The sequence below is a fragment of the Nilaparvata lugens genome, chromosome X (genome assembly GCF_014356525.2).
Source record: "Nilaparvata lugens isolate BPH chromosome X, ASM1435652v1, whole genome shotgun sequence".
NCBI lineage: Eukaryota > Metazoa > Arthropoda > Insecta > Hemiptera > Delphacidae > Nilaparvata > Nilaparvata lugens.
In genome coordinates, this window is record NC_052518.1 from 21,402,295 (window position 1) to 21,424,876 (window position 22,582).

General features: G+C 32.9%; 1 protein-coding gene across 1 annotated transcript in view; it reads left to right on the top strand.

Annotated features, from left to right (window-relative positions):
- LOC111047796 (toll-like receptor 3) overlaps nt 1-10,118 on the top strand; it is a 150,955-nt gene extending 140,837 nt beyond the window's left edge. Inside the window, exon 15 of the mRNA XM_039442987.1 lies at nt 9,842-10,118. Within this exon, the coding sequence (XP_039298921.1) occupies nt 9,842-10,042 (201 nt within the window). The 3' untranslated portion in view covers nt 10,043-10,118. The remainder of the gene's footprint in view (nt 1-9,841) is intronic.
- The last annotated feature ends 12,464 nt before the right edge of the window (nt 10,119-22,582 follow it).

Below are 22,582 nucleotides of genomic sequence, written 5' to 3' on the forward strand. Positions count from 1 at the left end.
CAGTACGAAAAAATTAATTTCTCTGTTATTCTTCGACCAATCTTAATAAATTAGGTATCATTGGAATCGTGAAGAAATTTGCTAACTTTTTTGTCTCTTGTAAATTTTCTGTAAAATGGACGGTTTTCGAGATATTCGCCATCAAAAATTTAAAATGGCCGCCATTTTGAAAAATTTCAACGAAAAGTTTTTTTTTTATTTTTTATAGTTGAGTCTTTATAGCATAAATATTCATGCCAAATTTCAGATCAATACAACATTTCGTTCTTGAGATAAAAATTTTTAAGTGAAAAAAAACAAAATGGCAGCTATAAGGATAACCGCTGAGTTTTGGACACTTCAAATATGACATTTGTAGTCTCCTAGCATCCAGGTACAATACCCTAAAATTCTCGACACTACTTCTGAAACACCCTGTATATTATTATAGCAGATTATATATATTATAGAAGATTTCTCTGCTAATACGTATGAATGCTCAGGTATAAAAAGTTGAATTACTAGAGAAGACAAGAGAATTTTTTCTAGTCTGTGATACTAGGTTCAGCTTCAGTTACCTAGGGAACTCAAACGCAAAGGCTGAAGATAAGTTTAATCATTACAAGTATAATTACTGTGCATGATTGAAATAAAGAAAAGAATTACCAGTAATTCTCTGATTGGTTCTGATGCCATTTTTAGAAGTGACTTTAAAAATTATCGTTACTGAACTTGTTTGCACGTATCATACATAACTCACAATGATCTACAATGATTAATAGTAAAGCTTTAATTTTATGTAGAATGAAGTCAGATTCCATGAATTAGCGAACAAAACGATTAGAAGTGTAGACGATTAGTGTTAAAGATTAGAAGAGATTGTAGTATCGTTTTGCTATAATCTTGCTTTGTAGATGATATCATGGTCTTGCAATGAATAGCTCATTATATGAGCTATTATTTTGTATACTAGCCTTCTTACACACAGGTTCATTCAAGGTGAGGAGACCAATCCATTCATTTTTGAATAATGATTATGAATTAAAAGCTAAATTTTTCAGATGCATCTTCTGTATCTCTTTTGCTTCATTTTTTGAGCACCAGTATTTCGATCAAATTCAATCACAATCAAGTTAGAAAAACAATTTGTCAGATAGACAACATATTTTTAATGAATTACGCTTTTTGAATAAGAATGAAGCTTACAATTCTGATACCGTAGAAAAGTCTGTTGCCTTCAAAGCTAGTTGATAAAACACGTTGACAAGTAGTTGAAGTATACTTTTCACTAGATTAAACTGCTATGTGTAATCACGTACCGTACTGATATCTAATGATGATTACTATAATTTGAGGATAGGCTGTTGATGATTCATTCATTCAATCAGAAGCTTCTGATTCAAGTTACAATCTCTTGCAACGTTATGTGACGATGGCATACGAATGCAAAAGCATACTAAAGCTACTACACGACTTTGGAACAAGATAAAATGTTAAGTTATAATAACTTTTTCTAGTTCGGTAAACTAACTACAGGCGAAATCGAACTTCACCATGACAAGAATCAAGTGAAAACTCTTATTATAAATGTTCATAATGAAGAGGTTTTCACCACCGCTAATCGTCTTATAGATGCTTTTCACAGTTCTACTTTCACCTCGGTAAAACGAGTAAAGTTTTTTGAGATTATAACTAATGAATTATGACGTTATAGTCAATATAATTTATCACTTTCATATTATATTATTAGTATATCATCTACTACATACTGTAAATGACTGACGTACTCACATGGTAAATCTATACTACTTTGACATCTATAGATGAACATAATATGTTAGATAAGAAATTACTCAATGACAAGCGTGAAATAAAGCGATTCAAATTTCATCCAAGTGCTTTGGTAAGCATTTTAATGCGAATCTTCGTTTTTCTTCTTTTTCTTATGACATGTACCGTTGGATACTGATGGATTTTTTTGCATTATAAGCAGTAATATACAAGAATAGGAGTACAGTACGATAGAAATAACTGGAAAAAAGTTAACTGTACCTGTGTAAATGTACCTGAGCCAAAGGGAAAGATGATGATAATAAATAGATCGTCTCTAATGAAATTGAAGAAATCTAGCAGTTTAAAGTGATAAACATATCGATGTCTTTATTCTATGATTCTCAAAGACTCAAATTATTACATACTCTAGTTAAATTGTATATTTACTGGTAAACACATGTATCTGCTCGTATAAGAGAAATGAACAGAGCCTGTAAATCATCTGTTAGATTCTCCATCAGATCCCCTCCTGGCATTCTCTCACGGAGGTTTGCAGAATTGATTAATTTCGAATTAAGGGTGTCTCGGCGAGGGTTTGAAACAATCCTGGGTGCTCAAGTTTTTGCCCTTGTTGTCCATGGATCATCGCCGGCTACTTCATCTGACAACGTGCCAAGATATAGTTACTATATCTTAAGATTCAGTATAGATAACTATATCTCAAGATATAGTACCTATATTGTTGGTCATTGCTTATGGTCAACCTCTATATATATTTTCATAGAACTCTATAATATTCGGTTCAGTGTTCTCAGTTGGTAATCCTCAACGCTTTGCAATTTAGTTCTTAGTAGAGTGAGAGCTCTATAGAGACAAAACTGAATTCAAACTGTCAGCATTCCTTATGATTAACATCATTGCTTCCAATTTAACCAATGCAGACACTTGAAGAGAGTCCAACTACACTCTTTGTTTGGCAAGTTGTAGGCGTCGAAGGTCGCTCACTCAGGACAAGATTCTTGAATCCCAACTAAACCCACATGGCCTGACCCATGGCCTTATTTTCATCATGATCCACGCTTTGTCAAACCACATCTTACTGTTTAGTGTTTTAAGTGTTTTAGTGTTTATCTTTCTAGTTCACTATCTCGATATTTTGAGACTGCTACAAAAACTATCCATGATCTGTTATTTCGAACAAAATTTGGTGATACAGTTTACAGATTCACTGTAAACTGTCAGCATTCCTCATAAAAGACAGCAGCGCTTTTCATTTAAACAATGCTGACCGTTTGCAGTGAATCCCATTATAGTACAATGATAGCCAGTGTCTGAAGATCTGGACTGACATAACTGACTAATCAGTCAATCGATCGTTTCAACGAGTTTTGCTATTACGGATCATAAGATGACAGATGACAGATTAAATTCAATTTATGTTGATTTTTTTTCTCTTCAGGCCCAATCAATAAAGACACGGGATCAGCCAGATGGAGAACAAAATTTGATAAAATGGATTGAATCACCAATTAAAAATTGAACGTTCATTATTGATAAGAATTTTTGATTCCATAAATATGATAGTAGCCATTTCACTTTTCAGTTCTAATTCATGGAAGAACTTGGGTTGGTTATAAGGGATAGAGAATGGAATAGAATGACATTTTATATTATGATGAAATGGTGAATTTGGTCATTAATGTCCACTCTATCACTGAACCACGAATATTGATCACGATATATTGCTATGAAGTTAATATTTTTAATCTTTTGAAAAGTTAAAACTTTTGATGTGATGAAAGTAACTTTACATTGAACAATTTAATAAACCAAAACAAGGAACAGAAGTTTTGGGCTAACGCCTATTTTTCTTTCCAAGTATTTGACGGAATAAATTGAAAAATGAACATATAAATAAATAAGGATCACTAATTACAAGTTGAACGTTCTCATGACAGATGAAAGAAGAATAATCAATAATTATTCAATCAACATTTTTTCCATCAGTTTTCCTAATTTGATTTCACTATTCTATCACTTGCAAATACATTTCAATACGTTTTCGTTAAGTTGAACGTATTGCTCCCTCAGTCTGATAAATTTTCCAAGAACCACATATTTTTCTTCTTCTTCGATCACTTTGCCAATAAAAGCCATGAGCGTAAATAAATAATATTCTTGAATTTGAAAATATATATTCAATTATTTTAAATAATTGTATTTCCAAACATTATACATGCAGTTCATACACAGGCATTATCTATAAAATAATTAGTTTATGATATAATGATAAAGAATATATATTTGATTTATGAGCTCATGATAGAATAATATTTTAAAGATCAGGATAACGGTGAAAGATGAATTTTGTTGAGTTTGAAGCAAACCTTGGACGAACTCACTGTAGGAGTAAGAGGGCAATAAGGTTTATTCAAGGTTTGGAATGTATCACTGTTTGTTGTTAGCCTAGAAGATGTTTGTTGACAGACAGGCATGGATTGTACAATTCACACGAATCACTCCATTCCGAGAGAAGCTTATGATGAACAACGCTATCATAATTCCGCAATGTAGTTTATCATTGATATGTTTATCATATTGATTGGTTTATTATGAATGATATGTTTTTCCATTTATTTAGAATCACTTAAATCGTTCATGATTGGATGAGTGGGAAGTATTGATGCTATACAATGCATTGATGCTATATTATAAGGATTGCTGATAAAGTGATTGTAGCTTGAAACAAAGAAGAGGAATAAGAAACAAAGTGATGGCACCAGCTTAAGTATCAAGCACTTGATACGGTGACATCGGTTTCTGTGTTGAATTATTATTAAAAATGAAAGATGATAATTATCTTGATTAGTCTAATACTTTCATACTAGCTGCAGGCTCGCTTTACACGCACAACTCCACAATAAACCGATAATCTTACAGCAGGGTGAAATGTGTTCAAGATTTTATAAATTCGGACAAATCGTTTTCAAAACTTGAATGAACGATGAAAATGAATAAAAACATTATTTGTATAATATCGGTTAAGGCCTAATATCTGGGAACTTGATTTTTTCAAACAACTTAACTATTGAAACTATAATGAATAGTTCATTGAAAAATGGAAACTTGTTCAAGTGAGAAACTCTTATGGATCAAGCTAAACTTGTGTGTGACATTTCAACTATTCAGGACAAGTATTTCTCAAAATCTCTTGGGTGAATAATTAATGAAAATACTGGAAACATTGATTTTAGTCCTATTTTTGACAGATGTGAGTCTGACAAATCTCTTTATCTCCTGTTTAATAATTTTTGGGTTCATTGTCATTTCGTTTCTGATTATGTGGGAGTAAATAATAATCTTATATATTTTATTATAAATATGGCACGATTCAGAGGAACAATATGGAGGAGTATATGTAAATATATAGGCCAAGCAACAAATAATATGTAGATAAAATTGGAAACATTAACATGAATACACATATATAATGATTTCATGTATGTATAATAATCCTTTGTGAACAATTTCCATTTCCATCCTTACAAATTAACCCATACCTGGTTAGAAATGACAGTCATTTATTTAAAGAGGAGAGTGAACTCTTAAATATATCTGTCAACTCATCAATTCATCGCCAATCAATGTTTTAAGTGTCTCATGAATTTTTCCCATATAAATCCAATGAAGACAATGACAATTACATTCTCGCGCTCTCTCACTCTCTCTCTCTCTTTCTCACGCTCTCTCTCACTCTCTCTCTCTTTCTCACACTCTCTCTCACTCTCTCTTTCTCACGCTCTCTCTCTCTCTCTCTCTCTCTCTCTCTCTCTCTCTCTCACTCTATCTCTCTCTCTCTGTCCCTATCTTTTTCTCTTTCTAACAATGGTTGAAATACCATACAAACCTGAGAACAAATACTTCAACTCTTTGATGAATATTTAGGAATTAAACTATAACTTATAATCATTTATACGTTGAAGCAATGTGCACTTGAAAAATGTTTAACTCATTCCACTCAAGCCTTCAAGCCTTATTTGAATCTCATTATCAATAAATTTTTAGCTACTGTACTGTACGTATACTGTGAATTATTGAACATATGTGATGAATTATCAACATTTGAGATGGAACGTTAAGAGTGTTAATAATAGAAACAAGTTATTTTATTTAACCGAAAGAGAAACATGATAGAATGTGAACAGCTACCGTATTATCTTGTCTTTGCAAAATTTATCCATTTATATTGCACACAAATATTATTTGATGAATCATAGAATAAAGCGTTAAAAATGCAGGTCAGCAATTTACTCTCGTAATTCAATGAAACTGCCAAAAAAGGAATCGCCAAAAATAGAAAGTAAAGCTATTAATAGAACTGTTTTTTTTTATTAATTTTACGTGTCTAGACCTACTAGGTTGTATGTGAAAGCATTTTGGATTTGTTTATATTTTATAGTAGGTATTAATAATTAGCACGTGAAAAATTTATTATTTTGTTATTGCTGCTTTCTCTTCTTTTTGTTCTTGTTCCAGTTTGTTTATCCTATTATTCTTCCTGTTCCTCATATTCTTATTGTTGCTGCTGCTGTTGATATTCTTCCCCTCCTTCTTTTCTTGTTGTAGTTATCCTTCTTTTTCTTGTTGTTGTTGTTCTGGTTGTTGTTGTTGGTGTTATTCGTCTTTTTCTTGCTGTTGTTGTTATTCTTCTTTTTCTTGCTGTTGTTGTTATTCTTCTTTTTCTTGCTGTTGTTGCTTTTGTTGTCTTCTTCTTGATCTTGATGGTGTTGTTGTTGTTGTTCTTCTCCTGTTGTTGTTGTTCTTCTTCTCCTTCTTCTTCTTCTCCTCATTGATGTTGTTGCTGTTATTGTCGTTGTTGTTGGTCTTCTTCTTCTTTTTCTTTTTCTTCTTCTTCTTCTTCTTCTTCTTCTTCTTCTTCTTCTTCTTCTTCTTCTTCTTCTTCTTCTTCTTCTTCTTCTTCTGTAGTAATGAATCGTAATGAATATGTGTACTTTCAACTGACACCTGGTTTTATTTATTAGGAAAAGCTATTTGAGTTTCGTGTTAGTTGTTTGTTGGTGGAAACGAACAAATTATAGATTTTAATATAATATAGATTTGTGAGACAAATTATAGGACTATGTGTTTTGAAAGCTTCATGTTGACAATAACGCAAGTAAAGTAATGATATGATAACATTTTAGTACCATTAAAATTATTCGAGAAACCTTTTGAAACTTTATGGATACCCAATAAACTGATCCTAGAGGCACTATTGAATCATGTACAACACTGAGATTTTAAAACTTCTGATTCATGACATTTTTGTAAGAGGTTTTTTGCATTTATAAAAGGGTAATATGTCTCCAAACAAATGGCATCTGTAAAATTGAATTGACGTTTCACAAGAAATTTGCCTTGACAAAACTTTGATCATTAAGATTCTTCCGCTTTTTGAATGGCGTGCCGTACACATTTTCTAGCAATAATAATAGAGAATAGGGAAAGATAGATTCTTATATGACCTCCTGGAAACAAAATGTTGAAAATAGATTAGTCTGACCTTAAATTTTTTCACTCAAATCTAAACAATTTAGTCGAAGCTTCTCCAACAACAGCTATGCCTACAAGGCCTGTTCTCTGTCGAACACTTGACAATCGGTGTTAACTCGACTATTGCTTTTGAGAGAATCAAGTGTTTCAAACACTCCAACATTCAATGACTGAATTCTATCGAATTCCAAAAATAAGTTCTGTAACAAATTGAGCTGCTAGGACACTTTCATAAAGGTGGATCAATTTCTTCATCACAAAAGATCTCCTCGAGATTTCGTGCAATAGAATCATAGTAATAATTTACTTATATCAACTGGGATGACAAAGAAATAAAAGAGACCAACTTAGTCGTAAATGTAACCCATAACCGTCTGTTGACAATGTACAATATAACACTTTATAATGAATTTATATTCATATTTTTATAAAACAACAAATTAGAAATTCAAATTGCATTATCTTACATTTTTTAACAAAATTGAATAACTCATATTGAAATTATTCATTTTATTATAGAATTATGAGTAATAACCCCACAGACAATCCAAGATCCTACAAAAATGGATTTCATGATTTGCAAATGCATTTGTCACTTTTTTACAAGTTTAAGGTCGAAGTTAAAGGATAGACAGAAATATTTAATCTCCTATGCCTCCAAGATACCATTCAATTAAAGGTACTCTGTTTCACCAAGTAAACTTCAAAATATATAATTTTTTATGTGTAAAATTTGAATATAAATTCACGATTTCCTTCAATCTTTTGGTCTAGTGCTCTTTGTGTATTGTACATTGTGACAAAGGGAAATAGATTTGATGAAATTCATCCCATACATTTGGCTCGTAAAATTAGCACTAACTGAGCTATCAGCTTAATGCACAATTGTTCTATGTTCGCTTTTTTTCTGAGGTTCTTCTGATGGTCAAACCAAGCGTGAATAATATTGGAAAGTATAATTGGCTGTATTGACGAAAATCGAGCCAGACAGTTTGTCGACCCAAGGCCAACTTTAACAATTCAAATAAGATCGACTCATGATTAGTTTATCACACGTGGCTTGTACAGTAGCTACATAAGCTATGAAACTCAAGCACTTTAGATCTGAGAAACTGCATTGAAATTCAAATCAGAAATAGAAAACCCAGTAAGTAAGTTATAGAAGATAAATATGATCATTGACGAGACGAAATGAAACTTCTATAGTAGGGCTACTCACTGAAGAAAATGGTTTGATTAGATATTGACGAAACCACTTATTTGATTTATTGAAACGATTCGAGATACAAGTTTTGGTTGTTACAACATCAATCTCTAGTGCATTTTTGATAAACGTTAATTATGTTAGAATTTTTCTAATACTTCAGTGGCTTTGACAATACTTCTCATGTTTAGTATGGATATCTACCACAAAATCATTCCCACAACAACACACAAAATCACTGATGGAACGTCAAAATTAAGTGTAAACTTTTCTACGAGACTGGATGGGAAGAAATGAATTCCTTATACATAATTATGATAGACATGATACAATTCTTTATTGGTCTGGTGCACTAAATTTGAGAAAATCATGCTCTATCTATAATTTGGTTCTTATATTTTTCAACTCAACAAACTCAAATTTACAGTTTTCATCCTCTTCTCTTTTTGCTCTACGTATTGTGCCTTATTGATTGCTATTGAGTTTCTATTTTCCAACGTGCTCATGAATCATCTCTTCCAGGCCCTGTTTCTAGGACAATTATTACTAATGGGTCATAATATAAATCTATAGCTTTAATGGTCTATTAGATTTAATAAGTGTCCAAGGAACCGGGCCCTAATGTCGTGAATTGATTGGTTCAATTTCTGTAATTAAAGGCCTTAAGGTGTATCTCTGAATCGGGGAAGCTGGTGGGTTGACTCGAAATGGTAAACATTATAATAAATTTGACATAGTCATACTTTTATTTGATCTACCAGTTGATAAAAACGTCGATGAGACTCGTATAATGAACTGGCACTAAGAAGTGTGTGCGTCTGGGGCTGACGCTCACAGATCAAGCCGTATATTTTTACCATACAATTTTTGTAAATTTATTCGACCTGAATAAAGCACTTTTATATCTGTATATCTATCACACTTGTATATCTATCTAAAGTTTCTGAGTTTATCCATGATAAAAACTTCCTTGATATTCGTAATAGACTATAAGTATGTGATAAAATTAGTAGAATTGATGGTGATGTTGTGAAATCTCTCCATAATAAGAAAACGAAGATATTGTCAAATTTCACAAAAATTTATTAAAAACTTTGAAACAGAACCATGGTTTCACGTAGTTAACCAACGCATCATGAGGATTCAGGATTCCTCAGTACAGCTGATGATGCGTTGGTTAACTACGTGAAACCATGGTTCTGTTTTAAAGTTTTTAATAAATTTTTAGTGAAATTTGACAATATCTTTGTTTTCTTATCATAAGTATGTGAGTTTCTCCATACATCAAATGAATAACTCTAGATAAATCTAAATTTACTTCCCCGTTTCCAGGACCCAACTATTCAAACTGCGAGGGTCGAGATGCCACGAGCCTCCACAAATTATCTTGTTCATGAATCTGAAGATTCACTCGAGGATACATGTCAAGTTTTGAAGAGCTTCATAGGAATTCTGGGAGTAATTGAGTGTTTTGTGCAGACCACAAGTTTCAATTGTTCTACGATCTCCAAGAAACTCAACTGTAAGCGCTAATCGATGAGCAACTCATAACTTCGCAGGTAGTTTCGGTCCGCATTCTTCGTCATCGCATTCCAGTCTTGAGCTGAGTGGATTATGCAGGAAAAGGGCAGCCACGTGCAAAAACAACAGGGAATGAACAACTAATCAGATTTGTAAACTGATTGAGAGTTTCGACAATAATTCAAATATTTTTATCCAATGTTCTACTAAGTAGTATCAATTATTGCTTAGGAGTTCCACTGCCAGCTCCACATCCGCCCCCTCCCAACACTTAAATGAGAACGATACTGTATCAACATTTGCAAAGTTGATACTGATGCATCAGTAGTAAGTGGAAGAAACAAGTTATTATTAGGAATAATTATGTGCTATAATAAATCTGTACTAAATGCTCAACCCTCTATCCACACATTATAGCCTAGATTTAAACTGTCGGTGAATTGCTACGATCGATGAAAGATCAAGAAGAAGAAATAAGATCCATTTCACAAACTTTTACCAAAGTTGTGTAGATTTTTCAACTTTTTAGAAGAAAATTTGAATTGCATTGCTTGAGTGTTTGTTGGTAGGGTATGAGGGTACTCATGGAGGATAAAAATTAGATTCCCAAATCGAGTGGTTTGAGAAGTTTGAACATTTAAAGCGGAAGAAGAAGAAGAAAGAAAAATTAAAATGAATAAGAAGAAAAACGAAAAATTAAGAAGAAAAAGAAGGAGAAAAATCAAGAATCTTGGAATCCAGTTTTCCATCAATAAACAAATACGACGTTCCTAGCGGCCGATCAGAATTGAACGTTACGTAAAGTTACACTTCAGATTGCGAAATGTGCTGAAGTCGGCTATTGGTCAAAACCCAGCTTCCAGGCTTCTAGGCTATTTATCATCAGGATATCAAGCTGCCTATTATTATGCTGTTGTGACTCATAAGAGGTTTTCGCATTAAGGACTCAGACAGGCTCAGTTGTGCATTATCGTAACTGTTATTAAGATAGAGCACATTGCACTCAACACTCCATGATAACTGGCACACCCAAGAGTCACGTGATTACTGACACTTCCATCTGAAGAATTACGTGACGCAGAAATCTGCTAAGCACTTAACCGAAACACCGGATGGAAATTAATCTATCTGTGGTAATTACAATAAGAGGCACTTGAAAATTATCACCCTAATTCTTCACCCCCTCAATTCCTGCACATTCTCAATCAATCTTAGTGAGAATCTGATTCATGGTCTTCAAATGATCTTCGATAATTCATATTATATCAGTTTTTTTTATTACCTACTTCAATAATTGTAAAAGTGTAATTTGGATTTTATTTTTTGAACATCATCACTTTTTCAATTCAAATAATGTTTTCATGTCTAATTATCATATTGGAATAAGGTGATTTGAACGGTGTTATGGAAATACGGCGAACGCTATCAATGAGAGCATGAAACAATTTGAAACTGTTGTTAAAGGTTTTTTAACCACAATTTTCATAACTCGAATATTTTGCAGCGCTTTGTAACGAGTTAGGGCTAAGGAGTTAACTACATAATGATAGATCCGTAAAGGAATTTATATGGTACAATTAGTATACATATTAGTGAAAAGAAAAAGGTGATGTTCAGCAATGTACCAATGTATGCTTGATACTATGGGGTAAGGGGTTATGAACGTTGTTGATTGGGGAGCCGCGAGCAGTATGCGTAGGCCATGCGCCTCTTCACAATCAAATGTTGAGAAATTATTGCATTTTTACAAACATCAGCACTTTTTCGAGTAAACATCCTTCAGTGACCTGAGGCGCCAATATTTCCTGAATCATTCATATCATGAACGAATAAAAGACACCTTCCAATAATGGACAAAAGAGTTATTTGAAAAGCTTATTCAAATATCATACCGGGATATTGTTGATTGGGGTGATTGAGATGGTTGATTCAACTTGACGCTTCCTTCTGAATACGTATTTGTATTCTTTCACCTTGGGGTCTTTTTTCTGATAAATCATTGTTGGGTTAAGACCTGTTATTTGTTAATCCTCGGATCAAAACATCGACAAGTTCTCCCCTTTTCGATTTCATCAAACAAGAATTAATTAAACGAATCTTCATTTGCTTCCGTTTTTTGATTTCAGATTGGCTTTTGTCTGTGAAGGCGAGCGAATGTATGAACAAGCGAATATTGAAAAGTCAGATTAAATAAAGAGGAAGGTAGCGATCAAATCGAGAGGAAATGAATGAAGCTCACTTTTTCTGTTTTAAATCAACAGACTTTGAACTCCGCACACGTGGAAAGTGATCAGCACTTTTATAATGTGAGATGCTGTGATCTTTATGTCAAACTTTTCCATTATTTCAAGCGTCGTATGAGTTTCCAAACACTAAACCCTACAAACTGCTCGCGGATTAAGTAGCCTAATTGAGTTTAAGGATAGGAACTATAATGACAATAATTTTGTCAATCATTATTACTGCAAATATCCTTAATGTACAACGTAATAGCGTACACTCATACACCATGCAGCTCGTTACACGACAAGAAAAGATTTGAAGATAAAAATTTGCATAAAAGATATTATTGTTCGATAATGTAATAGCTGCACTTTTATTGAACGAGCGTTAGCGACGTTCTTACTTTTGAATCAAGGCCAAAATCGTTGTCCGTCTCTGTGTCTGTATGTTTGTATGTCTGTCTGTTTGTTTGTTCGTTTGTCTGTTTGTATGTTTGGCCGTATGTTCTACAATAACTTTTGAACGAATTTATCAATCAAATTCGAATTCTGAACACATAATATTCTTCGAACCTTTTCACAGATCAAGCTCGTTGGACAACGGAGGTAACTCACTCCTTAGTCCTTTATGAGGATGTATAAAATAACATTGAATGTGCATTAAGAAAGAAATTTGTTGTGATATTTAATCTAGTCAGCTGGTTTATTAATTGCATGAAATTTCCACAATTTTCCCATTCATTTAAAACGGCTGATGCTGTTTGGAAATTATCGCACAAACTGTCCTTTATGCGCTGATTCCAGCTGATTACAACGTAATTTACAAATTTAGTAAAGAGTATTTCCATGACAATGATTATCCACCATTAATTTAAGACTCAATTTTCTACCCTATAATGATCAAACCCTTTTTCGATTGTATCGGAATTAGTCAATCCGTCTATGATCAATGATCTGTAAATAGTATAATAGTATGTGTTTTATTTCTCTTCGTTAATATCCTATAAAATTTCCAATCTCTCATAACAAAAGAGTGATATACTGCAAAACAACTTCTGATTAATTGAGCAACGAGATGAATATCAACGGGTTGAAGTCTCAATGAATCAACGAGTGGCCCAATGGCCCAAACAAACAATAGCTATAATTCATCAGGTTGTTCAACGTACAGTACTGTGAAATACATATTGATGCGTGTTTTTTTACTCCAACGAGCCTAGTGAAGGATCTGTAATTTTCCTATCTAATATCATATAGGAGGTGTGGCTATAAAGTAACCGGACTGATGATCTCACAGAAGAAGTCAACATGTCTCAAATAATGAGAGCGACCAACAGTTGTGTAGTGTAATGCCTTCTCTTTCTCTTTCAATGAACACAAAAAAATGCAGAGAAAACGACTACGTAAACATTGGGTGTTGACCCTCACGAAAAGTCGGTAAGAATATGGGCCTGGTCACTTGCTGGATCAACTTCGTGTCTCGGTGGGTAACTGGAAAATTTTGATCGAATGTTACCCGGAGATTTTGAATTGTTGATCAATAGAATTACCAACTGTAGTTCGTCTAAACACTGACTTTAGGAAAGCTATAAACATCCAGACTTGCGATTGCGCTTAGACCGGAGACTCTCTTAACTCTTATAAGATTCGAGGAGAGCGCCGGAGTTGTCTTTGGTGAAGAAGAAACCGCGTGGTGCTTATACATGGGGATTTCTATAAAAATGTTTCCATCTGATTAAAGAATGCTTGTACAGAAAAATTTAACAGTTATGATGAGCAAACGAATAAAACATAGATATATATTGGACATACAAATCGTTCAACCAATGGTTTACTCCTAGATTTATGAAATGAAATTTCAGTTTCCTGTAAAAAAATAGCCAAATTCACTCATTTTATTTCATACTCTGAGTTGCTGGTTCATACAATCTCCTTCAAGCAAAGGGAATTGGAGATCAATTCTTCAACAGCCAAAAGTCGAATAGAAATCTCAATTGGAAATACCAGGAAAATAAAGTATAGTCAAATTATTTACAAAATTTAATGAACTATCTTCCCGTAGATCTTTACTAGAAGTTCATGACTTGTGCGAGTGAAGGATAGTCGGATACAGGTATATTGAGTCTAACCATCCCTTCAATAGCGGGATGCCACTAGAAAGACAGCACAATAAAATTAATTCTTCCACAAGAGTCTATTATTAGTAACATTCGTCTTCGAAAAAGGGCATCCAAGAGTTTTGGTTTGTCAATATTCCCAGAAAAATGACAATGATTCTACAAAATTAGTCTTCATATCTTTTCTACAAGAGTGGAATTACTTTCTCTTGTTGACTAAGCTATTTATATTTGACTTCCAAGTATTGTGTATGTAACTCTTATGAGAGGATCGTCTAACATGGGGGAACCCAGAAAGTATCCTACTGATCCCACAAGGAAAAAAACTAGTAGGTACCCTTCTACTTTCTTCGATGCTATGACCGCTTTTGGCTAATCATGCCATTATGAAGTGTCAATATGAGCTATAAGGAATTAAATCAAGGTTTACTAGGGTAATGTAGGTTTACTAGGTTTATAGTTGTTGACTTCTTGATCCATTTTCGAACAACTACTATTACAAACCATTCATAGTACCTATATATATTTTTTTTCAAAATCTAATCGAACTTAGCAATCGTAGAATGAGGTAATACCATTTTATCTCTGACTCGATTTTAGGTTCCATTCAACATTTTGTGTCAGCAAAGCAATTGGATGTTATACTTATATTCTGATTGATAAAACTAAATTATTTAGAATAAATTCTAGTTTTGTATTCAAGTATGAATTTACAAAAAAATTGTCAAGTTGCAGTATAAACTTAGAATATTTATAATTTTTTTAGCAGTCTATTTCAGATTTGCATTATATTTTTTCTACTTTTTTTAGCTTTTCTTCAAACCACTAACCAATCACGATATCAAATCAAACTTGCAATAACTTTCTTCTTATTTCACGCAAGTGCGATATTACTTCTTCGCTTCATTAGTATGAGTTTGGAAAAAAGAAAGTATAATACACTATAACACGGTAACCAGTCCAAATTCGGTTCTGTCTAATTTAGTATAGGCCTACGTGAGGTTCTCTCGTACGCTTCATTTCCCAAACTACTTCCCAAATGGTTTTCAGCATTAGCTTATCCATGAAGGAAATCTCAAAAACAAAAATTTTTCCATTACGAAAAAATAAGATGTCAGTAAACGTTTTTCCGTCTTTTGCAAGGTAATAAATAATAACTAAATAAAACTTGCGTTTTAGGGGTAAACTGCACATAACAAAAATAGAGGAAGGTTTTCCAAATATGTTCGAGCATAGAACGATGATATATCCTGAATGATTATCAAAATACAAGCAATATAAAAAACCATTAAACTTTCGGTTTTCATCTTGTTTTCGAGGTGTTTGCCTGTGACTTCGATTTGAATTCTAGACTTGCTGGTTGCTTGTTTGTTGCAGAGACAAACGAATATCCAAAACAATAGAACAAGTAGTATTCTTTTCTCTTTGGTTGCTGCTAGTTCCAGACTAAACAGACTTTTCAACGATTAAAATTTGTCACAGCCATCTGCAAACTTATCGGGATGGTTGATTACTTTGAATTTTGCACTCACTCACTCTGTATTCTAGCGCTCTCGCTTCTCACACTCAGAAAACTGTATACTGTTTCAAGCCCTTCCCCGGCTAATGCGATGGACTACCAGAGCTGACTCCGGCACCTCTTGATTTATTGTAAATTTTGGTATTTTTGAATTTTGCTCTGTAATACTACATCCTATACTTCCATAACACTACAGTTAATAGTCTACTAATTACTTGAGAGTTTAACGATGAATACGATGACGTGGGACGGTTCAGGTGGAGGTTGAAAGAGATATTGGTTCAAGTTGCACTCTATACCATGGATGAGTGTTTCCAGTTGTTTGGATGAATAATTCGACTTTTTAATCATGGACTTTATTTATGTTTTCTCATATAGAGACTTTGTATTCATATAAAACTTTTTTAACATGTCCCATACTACTGAGAAATGCTCCATTATGTGGTGTTTATTGTAATTCAATAAATTCTATCATATTAAACCGCAAGTGTGTACTCATAATATAATATTATATTGAGTTAGTTTTTGTATTCATGGATCGAAATTTTCCAAGTTCAAAAATATTTTTCAAGCTGCTACTTTCATGCGTCGCTTTTATGATTTATAAGCTTAGTAATATTTAATAATTCATTACAGATCAATTTACCAATAATTTGATAACAGTCCTGAATAATTTCACCGTATTGAGAAATCAGGGTTAGGCTCCATCACCCTGTGAATTGGTGAGAGGAGTAAAATGCTGATTATTCGATGAATGGACACCCAAAAAGAGCCTCTTGACCATTAGTGTTGTTTCCGATAGGGTTTTTACTTTTTTATGTATGAGCATCAGAGAAAAAATAGCTCTCATGTTGTCCAGAGTTCTCATCCAGGCGACAAACACTTCTCTACTCTTTCAGAAGGGGTAGAAAGAAAAATATTCTTGTTTGACATAATTCTGTATTTTTGTTTTATTATGGAAATAATTTTTCAACCTGCAATACAGAGAACTTCCAAATTTAGATACAAGTGAATAATATTTATCGTACATGAATTAATTATTCCTTTCCATGACATATAGCTCAATTGGGTTGCCCTACATCTGGTTTGATGGAAGAAGTACCTTTAATTATTAAAAAGTACAGTAGTATGAAAATGTTTGCAATTTTTTGCAAACAGCGCGCTTGGTGTAAACATGTTTGGTACAGGAGATGCTGCGCGTTTTGAAAAAATCTCATCTCTCCTAACTTACTCGCTCTCACTCTATCTCACAATACTGTAGCTCATTTGTTGAATTTATTCTTTGCTATCCCATTTTATCCCAATTTTTTTTTCGTAGATCTAATGCTTTTTTGTACAAAATATATACAGTTTGAAACCAATTTAGTCCATTATCGGGCCTCAATTGCAAAAATGTATAAATGATGAGTCAGCAAAAACAAGTGTGACCATGTATGGTAACGCTAGGATATGCCACTGCTATTGACATGTCAAACTTGATTTAAATGTACAGGTGTACATTGCACAATTCACACAAATATACGAGTATATGCACACTGATTCATTTTATTGTCAAATTGCCCAGTAGACTATGAAAATCATATAATTTCAAAATAATAATTTCTCCTCTTGACATAATATTTTTTTTATTAATTTGATTTTTCTTTTGAATAATTATCAATTGAATCTACTTTTATTTCTTACTAGCAGGTAACCCGTGCTCCGCAAGAGTCTATTTAAAAACTTGACAAACTGAAAACTTGACATTCTGAAATTTTGAAGAATTTAAAATAGGCCTATTATCATCCTAGGTGAATTAAGAATCTATTTGCAAAATTTAAAATTAATCAGTCAAGTAGTTCAGTCGTGATTATGGTCATTCATGAATTTCCTATCCCGTATATTATGCATAAAACAATTCTTCCCTTTATTATATTATAGAAGATAATCATGAACATCATAAGCAATTCTTATAAGCTTTGCATTCTATAAACCCTCACCCTCCAAAATGTTCGTTGGTGAGTAGCCCACCCCACTTCTTAGGAGGAGCACTGAATAAATCAGTGCTATAGTAAGGTCCATTTTATAGTGACAGTCTTTGATTAACTTTGGTGTTGTTATCCTTGTCTATCATTCGACAAAGCAGGTAGTACTATCCTTTTCTAACTCCGCAACGATGTCAAATCTGTTTTTTACACTGTAGAAATATAAATAATTATGACAGAGAATCGGCAACGCTGTTCTCCTATTTTCATCCACTGTCATTACAACGTGAACCTCACTATAGATCATCTTCCTCATCATCACCTTTAATGATGTTCAGTGCCTCTAGATGGTAAATCAGAAATCTATGCCTAAAATAGTGATAAAGTTCTGCACAATCAATATTAACAATATAATTGTCATATAAAATTGCTAGTAATAGCAGTGGATTGTCCTAGCATTACCATATGGTAACAGTGAAATAGGAAATTAATTTGCACAAATAAATCTCTCTTCATTATTGTTTATTGTATCTAAGTTGGAATAATTCATATTTGAGAAAAATTAGCCTAGAATTCCCCTTACTGAAAGTGTAGGTAGACTTTTGTTCGGCAACAAAAAAGTCTAGTGGACAGTAAAATGTTGTCTCTTCACTGTTAGACGATTCCAACTAAACTAAGACTAGCTCATCTAGCAAGGATTCAAAAGTCAAATGTCCCTAGCATTCTCCCACTGCTTGTGAAACCACTGTTTTAGTGTGACCAGCATAATTATGGTATAACTCTAGAATGGAATGAGTTTATTTCTAATTAACTGTCCGGAGTAATTGATTATACAATATAAAATTCTCAATACTTTTTTGTAACGAAAGGTACATTTTTTATCATTCCAGTTCCAGAGCAACCTAATTAGACTCATTCCAATTAACACGATAGTGAAACAAGTAGTGTCAACTTTTTGATATTGAACCTATTCACTATGCGATAATTATCTACTGTGAAAGGTAAAAAAACCAAGTGCGTACATATAATTCGAACAACCCTCATCGGAAGTAATCCTTTCCAATAGGGGCAACACCCTCTATACGTTGTTGCTTACTTCTCCTGAGCAGTTTGTTGTGTTTATTGAACACACCAATTAATTCAGCCGCTGAACCCACGGCACTACCGGGTCCGGTCCATTGATAAACTAAGAAATCAACTGAAATACAACCACGAACATGGTGCGCTGCAATACATATCAAGAGATAGTGTGACACATTCGTCATGACGTGCACTTAGAAACGTTCGCAAACATTGATCGTTTACAAACAGTGCGTAGCAGATTCCAAATACAAATTCCATGTCTAAAATTCTCACTATCAAACAGAATAAAAACCCACTAAAATGTTTGCTCTGACACTTTGAATACCATTCAACATGAGAAGAACTTCTTGCAAAGAGTGAGGAAATGTATACGAGTTTCGGTTTTTCACGTATGACCGTCAAACTAAACGCCAATCTATGCGCAAGACTGTGTGAAGCGGCGAATCATGATGGAACTCACACACGTTTACGTCCACTTCTGTTCTAAACAATGAAACATCCACACGGACCATTGAAGTTGATATCTTGAATAAAATAACAAATAAAAATGTATAAATGAGAAAGAAAATGTTAAAATAATCCGGAAATTTTATAACCAAACCTGGTAAATAAATCTCTTAGGGCCGTTTGCTCAGTATTGATTGCTAAACTAGATGAAGTTAATTGACACACTTATTTTTATGTATTACATACGACATACAGTCAATTATTTTAGATAAATGAACAAATTTGGTTCCTTACTAACTGGAGTACTTTCGAACAGCTGGCGTTCAACAGTCACAGATCTACAGTGACTGTTGAAAATGAACGCTAGCCGTTCAAATTAATCCAGTCAGTAAGTAACCAAATTTTTTTATTTATCTAAAATAATTGACTGCATTTCGTGTGAAATACATGGAAAAAAGTGTGTTAATACATCGCAGCTCGGAATAGATCAAGAAACCATAATCTTTAAGTTAATTGATTAAATGTTAATCTGAGAGTTTAAACTTGAATCGGTTTTCTCAGTGCATTTATTAATCCAGTTCAAGTTGAACTTGTTCTTAGTTCACCCAAAGTTGGTAATAAAATGACATAGTTGACAATATCAGAACGCTGAATTCTACATGAAATTTGTCATTTCTTTACAGCCCAGCAGTACTTTGAGCTTATATAAACAGAGTGAGTCATATGTGTGGGAACCTTTCAATAAGTTGGAGACATATTATATATACTATTGTAGATAACTTTCAGGATAGTTTATTGGTCGAATACTCTACCTTTTGACGTACAACTGAATTTCAATCCCTCATAAGGGGGTGTAACACGAATAAATTTTGAATGTAAACACCCATTGTGTGGAACATCATTTCAAAGGAAAGGTCTTTTTAAAACTAGAAAAATGGCATCAATAAAAATATTCTATGATACTTGTTTCCAAATTGGCGGCTGATGAAATTACTATTGAATATAATTATTAGTATCAGAAAATAAATATTATCGTCTACAGCATAATTACAAACAATCGTCGAAATAATGTGCTATCAGATGTTTCTGTATTGAATCTTTACGAATGTCGAGTTGATCTAAATTATTAGGTTTAAAGCTCCTTCTTTGGTAGTTTAAACCTCCTTCTTTGGTAGTTTAAACCTTCCTAGAGTTTAAATTCAAGAGAGAATTGGGTTTGCTTTAGTTAAAAAAAACAACATTTGGTTTAAACTTTAACTTAAACTTATACTGTGCAAACGGCCCTTATTCTGCTAAGAAATACATTTTTTTACAACTTACATAAATCCTGAATAAATTCTATTATTTCTCGTTTAAAAACCTTGGGCTTATGAAATCACATCTCCATCGGAATGTGTCTCTCTTATCACATAGAAAACATGCGTTAGAGGATGATGATTCCTTTCATTGTCCTGGTTTAGAAAGTTGTTTTCTAACGCTAATATTGTGAATAGCAGATAAGAAAATCGTGCTTTTAGTGTTGTGTTTAAAAACTCCAGATACCTATGACGCAGACTTCAATGACTGGCAACATAATTTCAGTAAAAACATCATTCAACTATGCAACAAACATTGTGAGGTGATGCAAAATCAGTTTTAAAAGTGAGTCAGCAGCTGATGAGTTAATTTATTAAGAAAACATAATGACTCTGATTAATTCATTCTCGAGATTTGAACATTTATACAACTCTAATCAATGGAAAACTTCTAAATTTGGTAGACGCATTTGAATCTAAGACTTGCTGAGAAAAGATTTGATTTTCCCCAGAAGAACGACCATAATCTACAATCAAGTTTTCCAAAGCTATAACTTTTTGTTCTTCCACTAAATCCAATCCTTATTTCCAAGGTGAGTGAGCTCTTCAGCTTCAGGCTGAATATGGTTGAAATTTATACATTGAAAATTGTATCTCCCACATCACAAGTCACTGCAATCTATGTAAATCTCAACGACATCTTTTAGCCTACTATATTTATACTATTACATTCAAACTAAGTTACGTCACCCCACTAGATATCTACAAGTCTACATATCTACAAGTATCAGATTTATTGTCTGTCAATCCAACAGTACCTAAGTTACTTTGAATTAGAAAAGCGTTTTCAATAATAGCCAAATATTTCAACATGATCCAATGATATTGTGTAAACGGTTTCTAGAAAAAATTGGAATTATCTATCCAGAAACAAAATTAAGATTATAACAATTATTATTATAGCATTCAAGGTGGATGAATTGGATATAGGTTGATGTATGTGATCGAGGAGAAAGGAATGGCCTATTCATGATACCCATTTATATTTTCATATGAATTGGTTTCAAAATGAACCTACTGAATTCTACTGGACTAGATTCACATTTTTAAGTCACTGAATCCCTGCTTTCCAATGAATTACTACTTTGCCAAGAAAAAAGTAAACCTTCGGTTGTCAAATTAAGGGAGTGTTCAAAAATTTTCATTCAGTCAATATGTGAGCACTCTCATAATAACCAATGGTATCTAACTATCCTATTAACAACTAAAATCTCCAAACCCAACTATTTTTAATCAATGAGAGTTTCTCCTTCAATATTTTCCTCATTATTACTTATCAAAAAAATAAATGTTACGGTATTATATATTCTAAAATGGCATTATTTTTATTATTGAATGATATGAAAAACTTTATTTAAAGATTTGTTTTTCTTGAAATTATTCAACTTTCAAAATTTCCCGTTTCTCTGAAACACTCTGTATATATATATATATATATATATATATAATATATATATATATATATATATTAGAGATGCGGTCTAAAGAGTCAGCCAGTGTCGAAATGAATTAATACAAAAGATATAATGTGGAATTTCAAGTTTCCTATTGATTTATCATGAATAGGGTTAGTAGTCTATTCTCTCTACCATAATTTCGCAAAACGTCGTCCGTCGGCCTATTTCTACACCGTTTATCCAGTTGGAACCCTTTTTTTACTATAGGCCTATCGTAGTGAATGCTATAATAAACAACCCTCAGATGTGGTAAATGCTATATAGTACACCATTAGCAGAGTATGTATTATGTACGCCTACTCTTATAAATCAGAATATTATACATATAATAAAATGTATAATAATAGGAAGGAAAAAATTTCACTCTGCACAAAATGTGCAGGTAAGT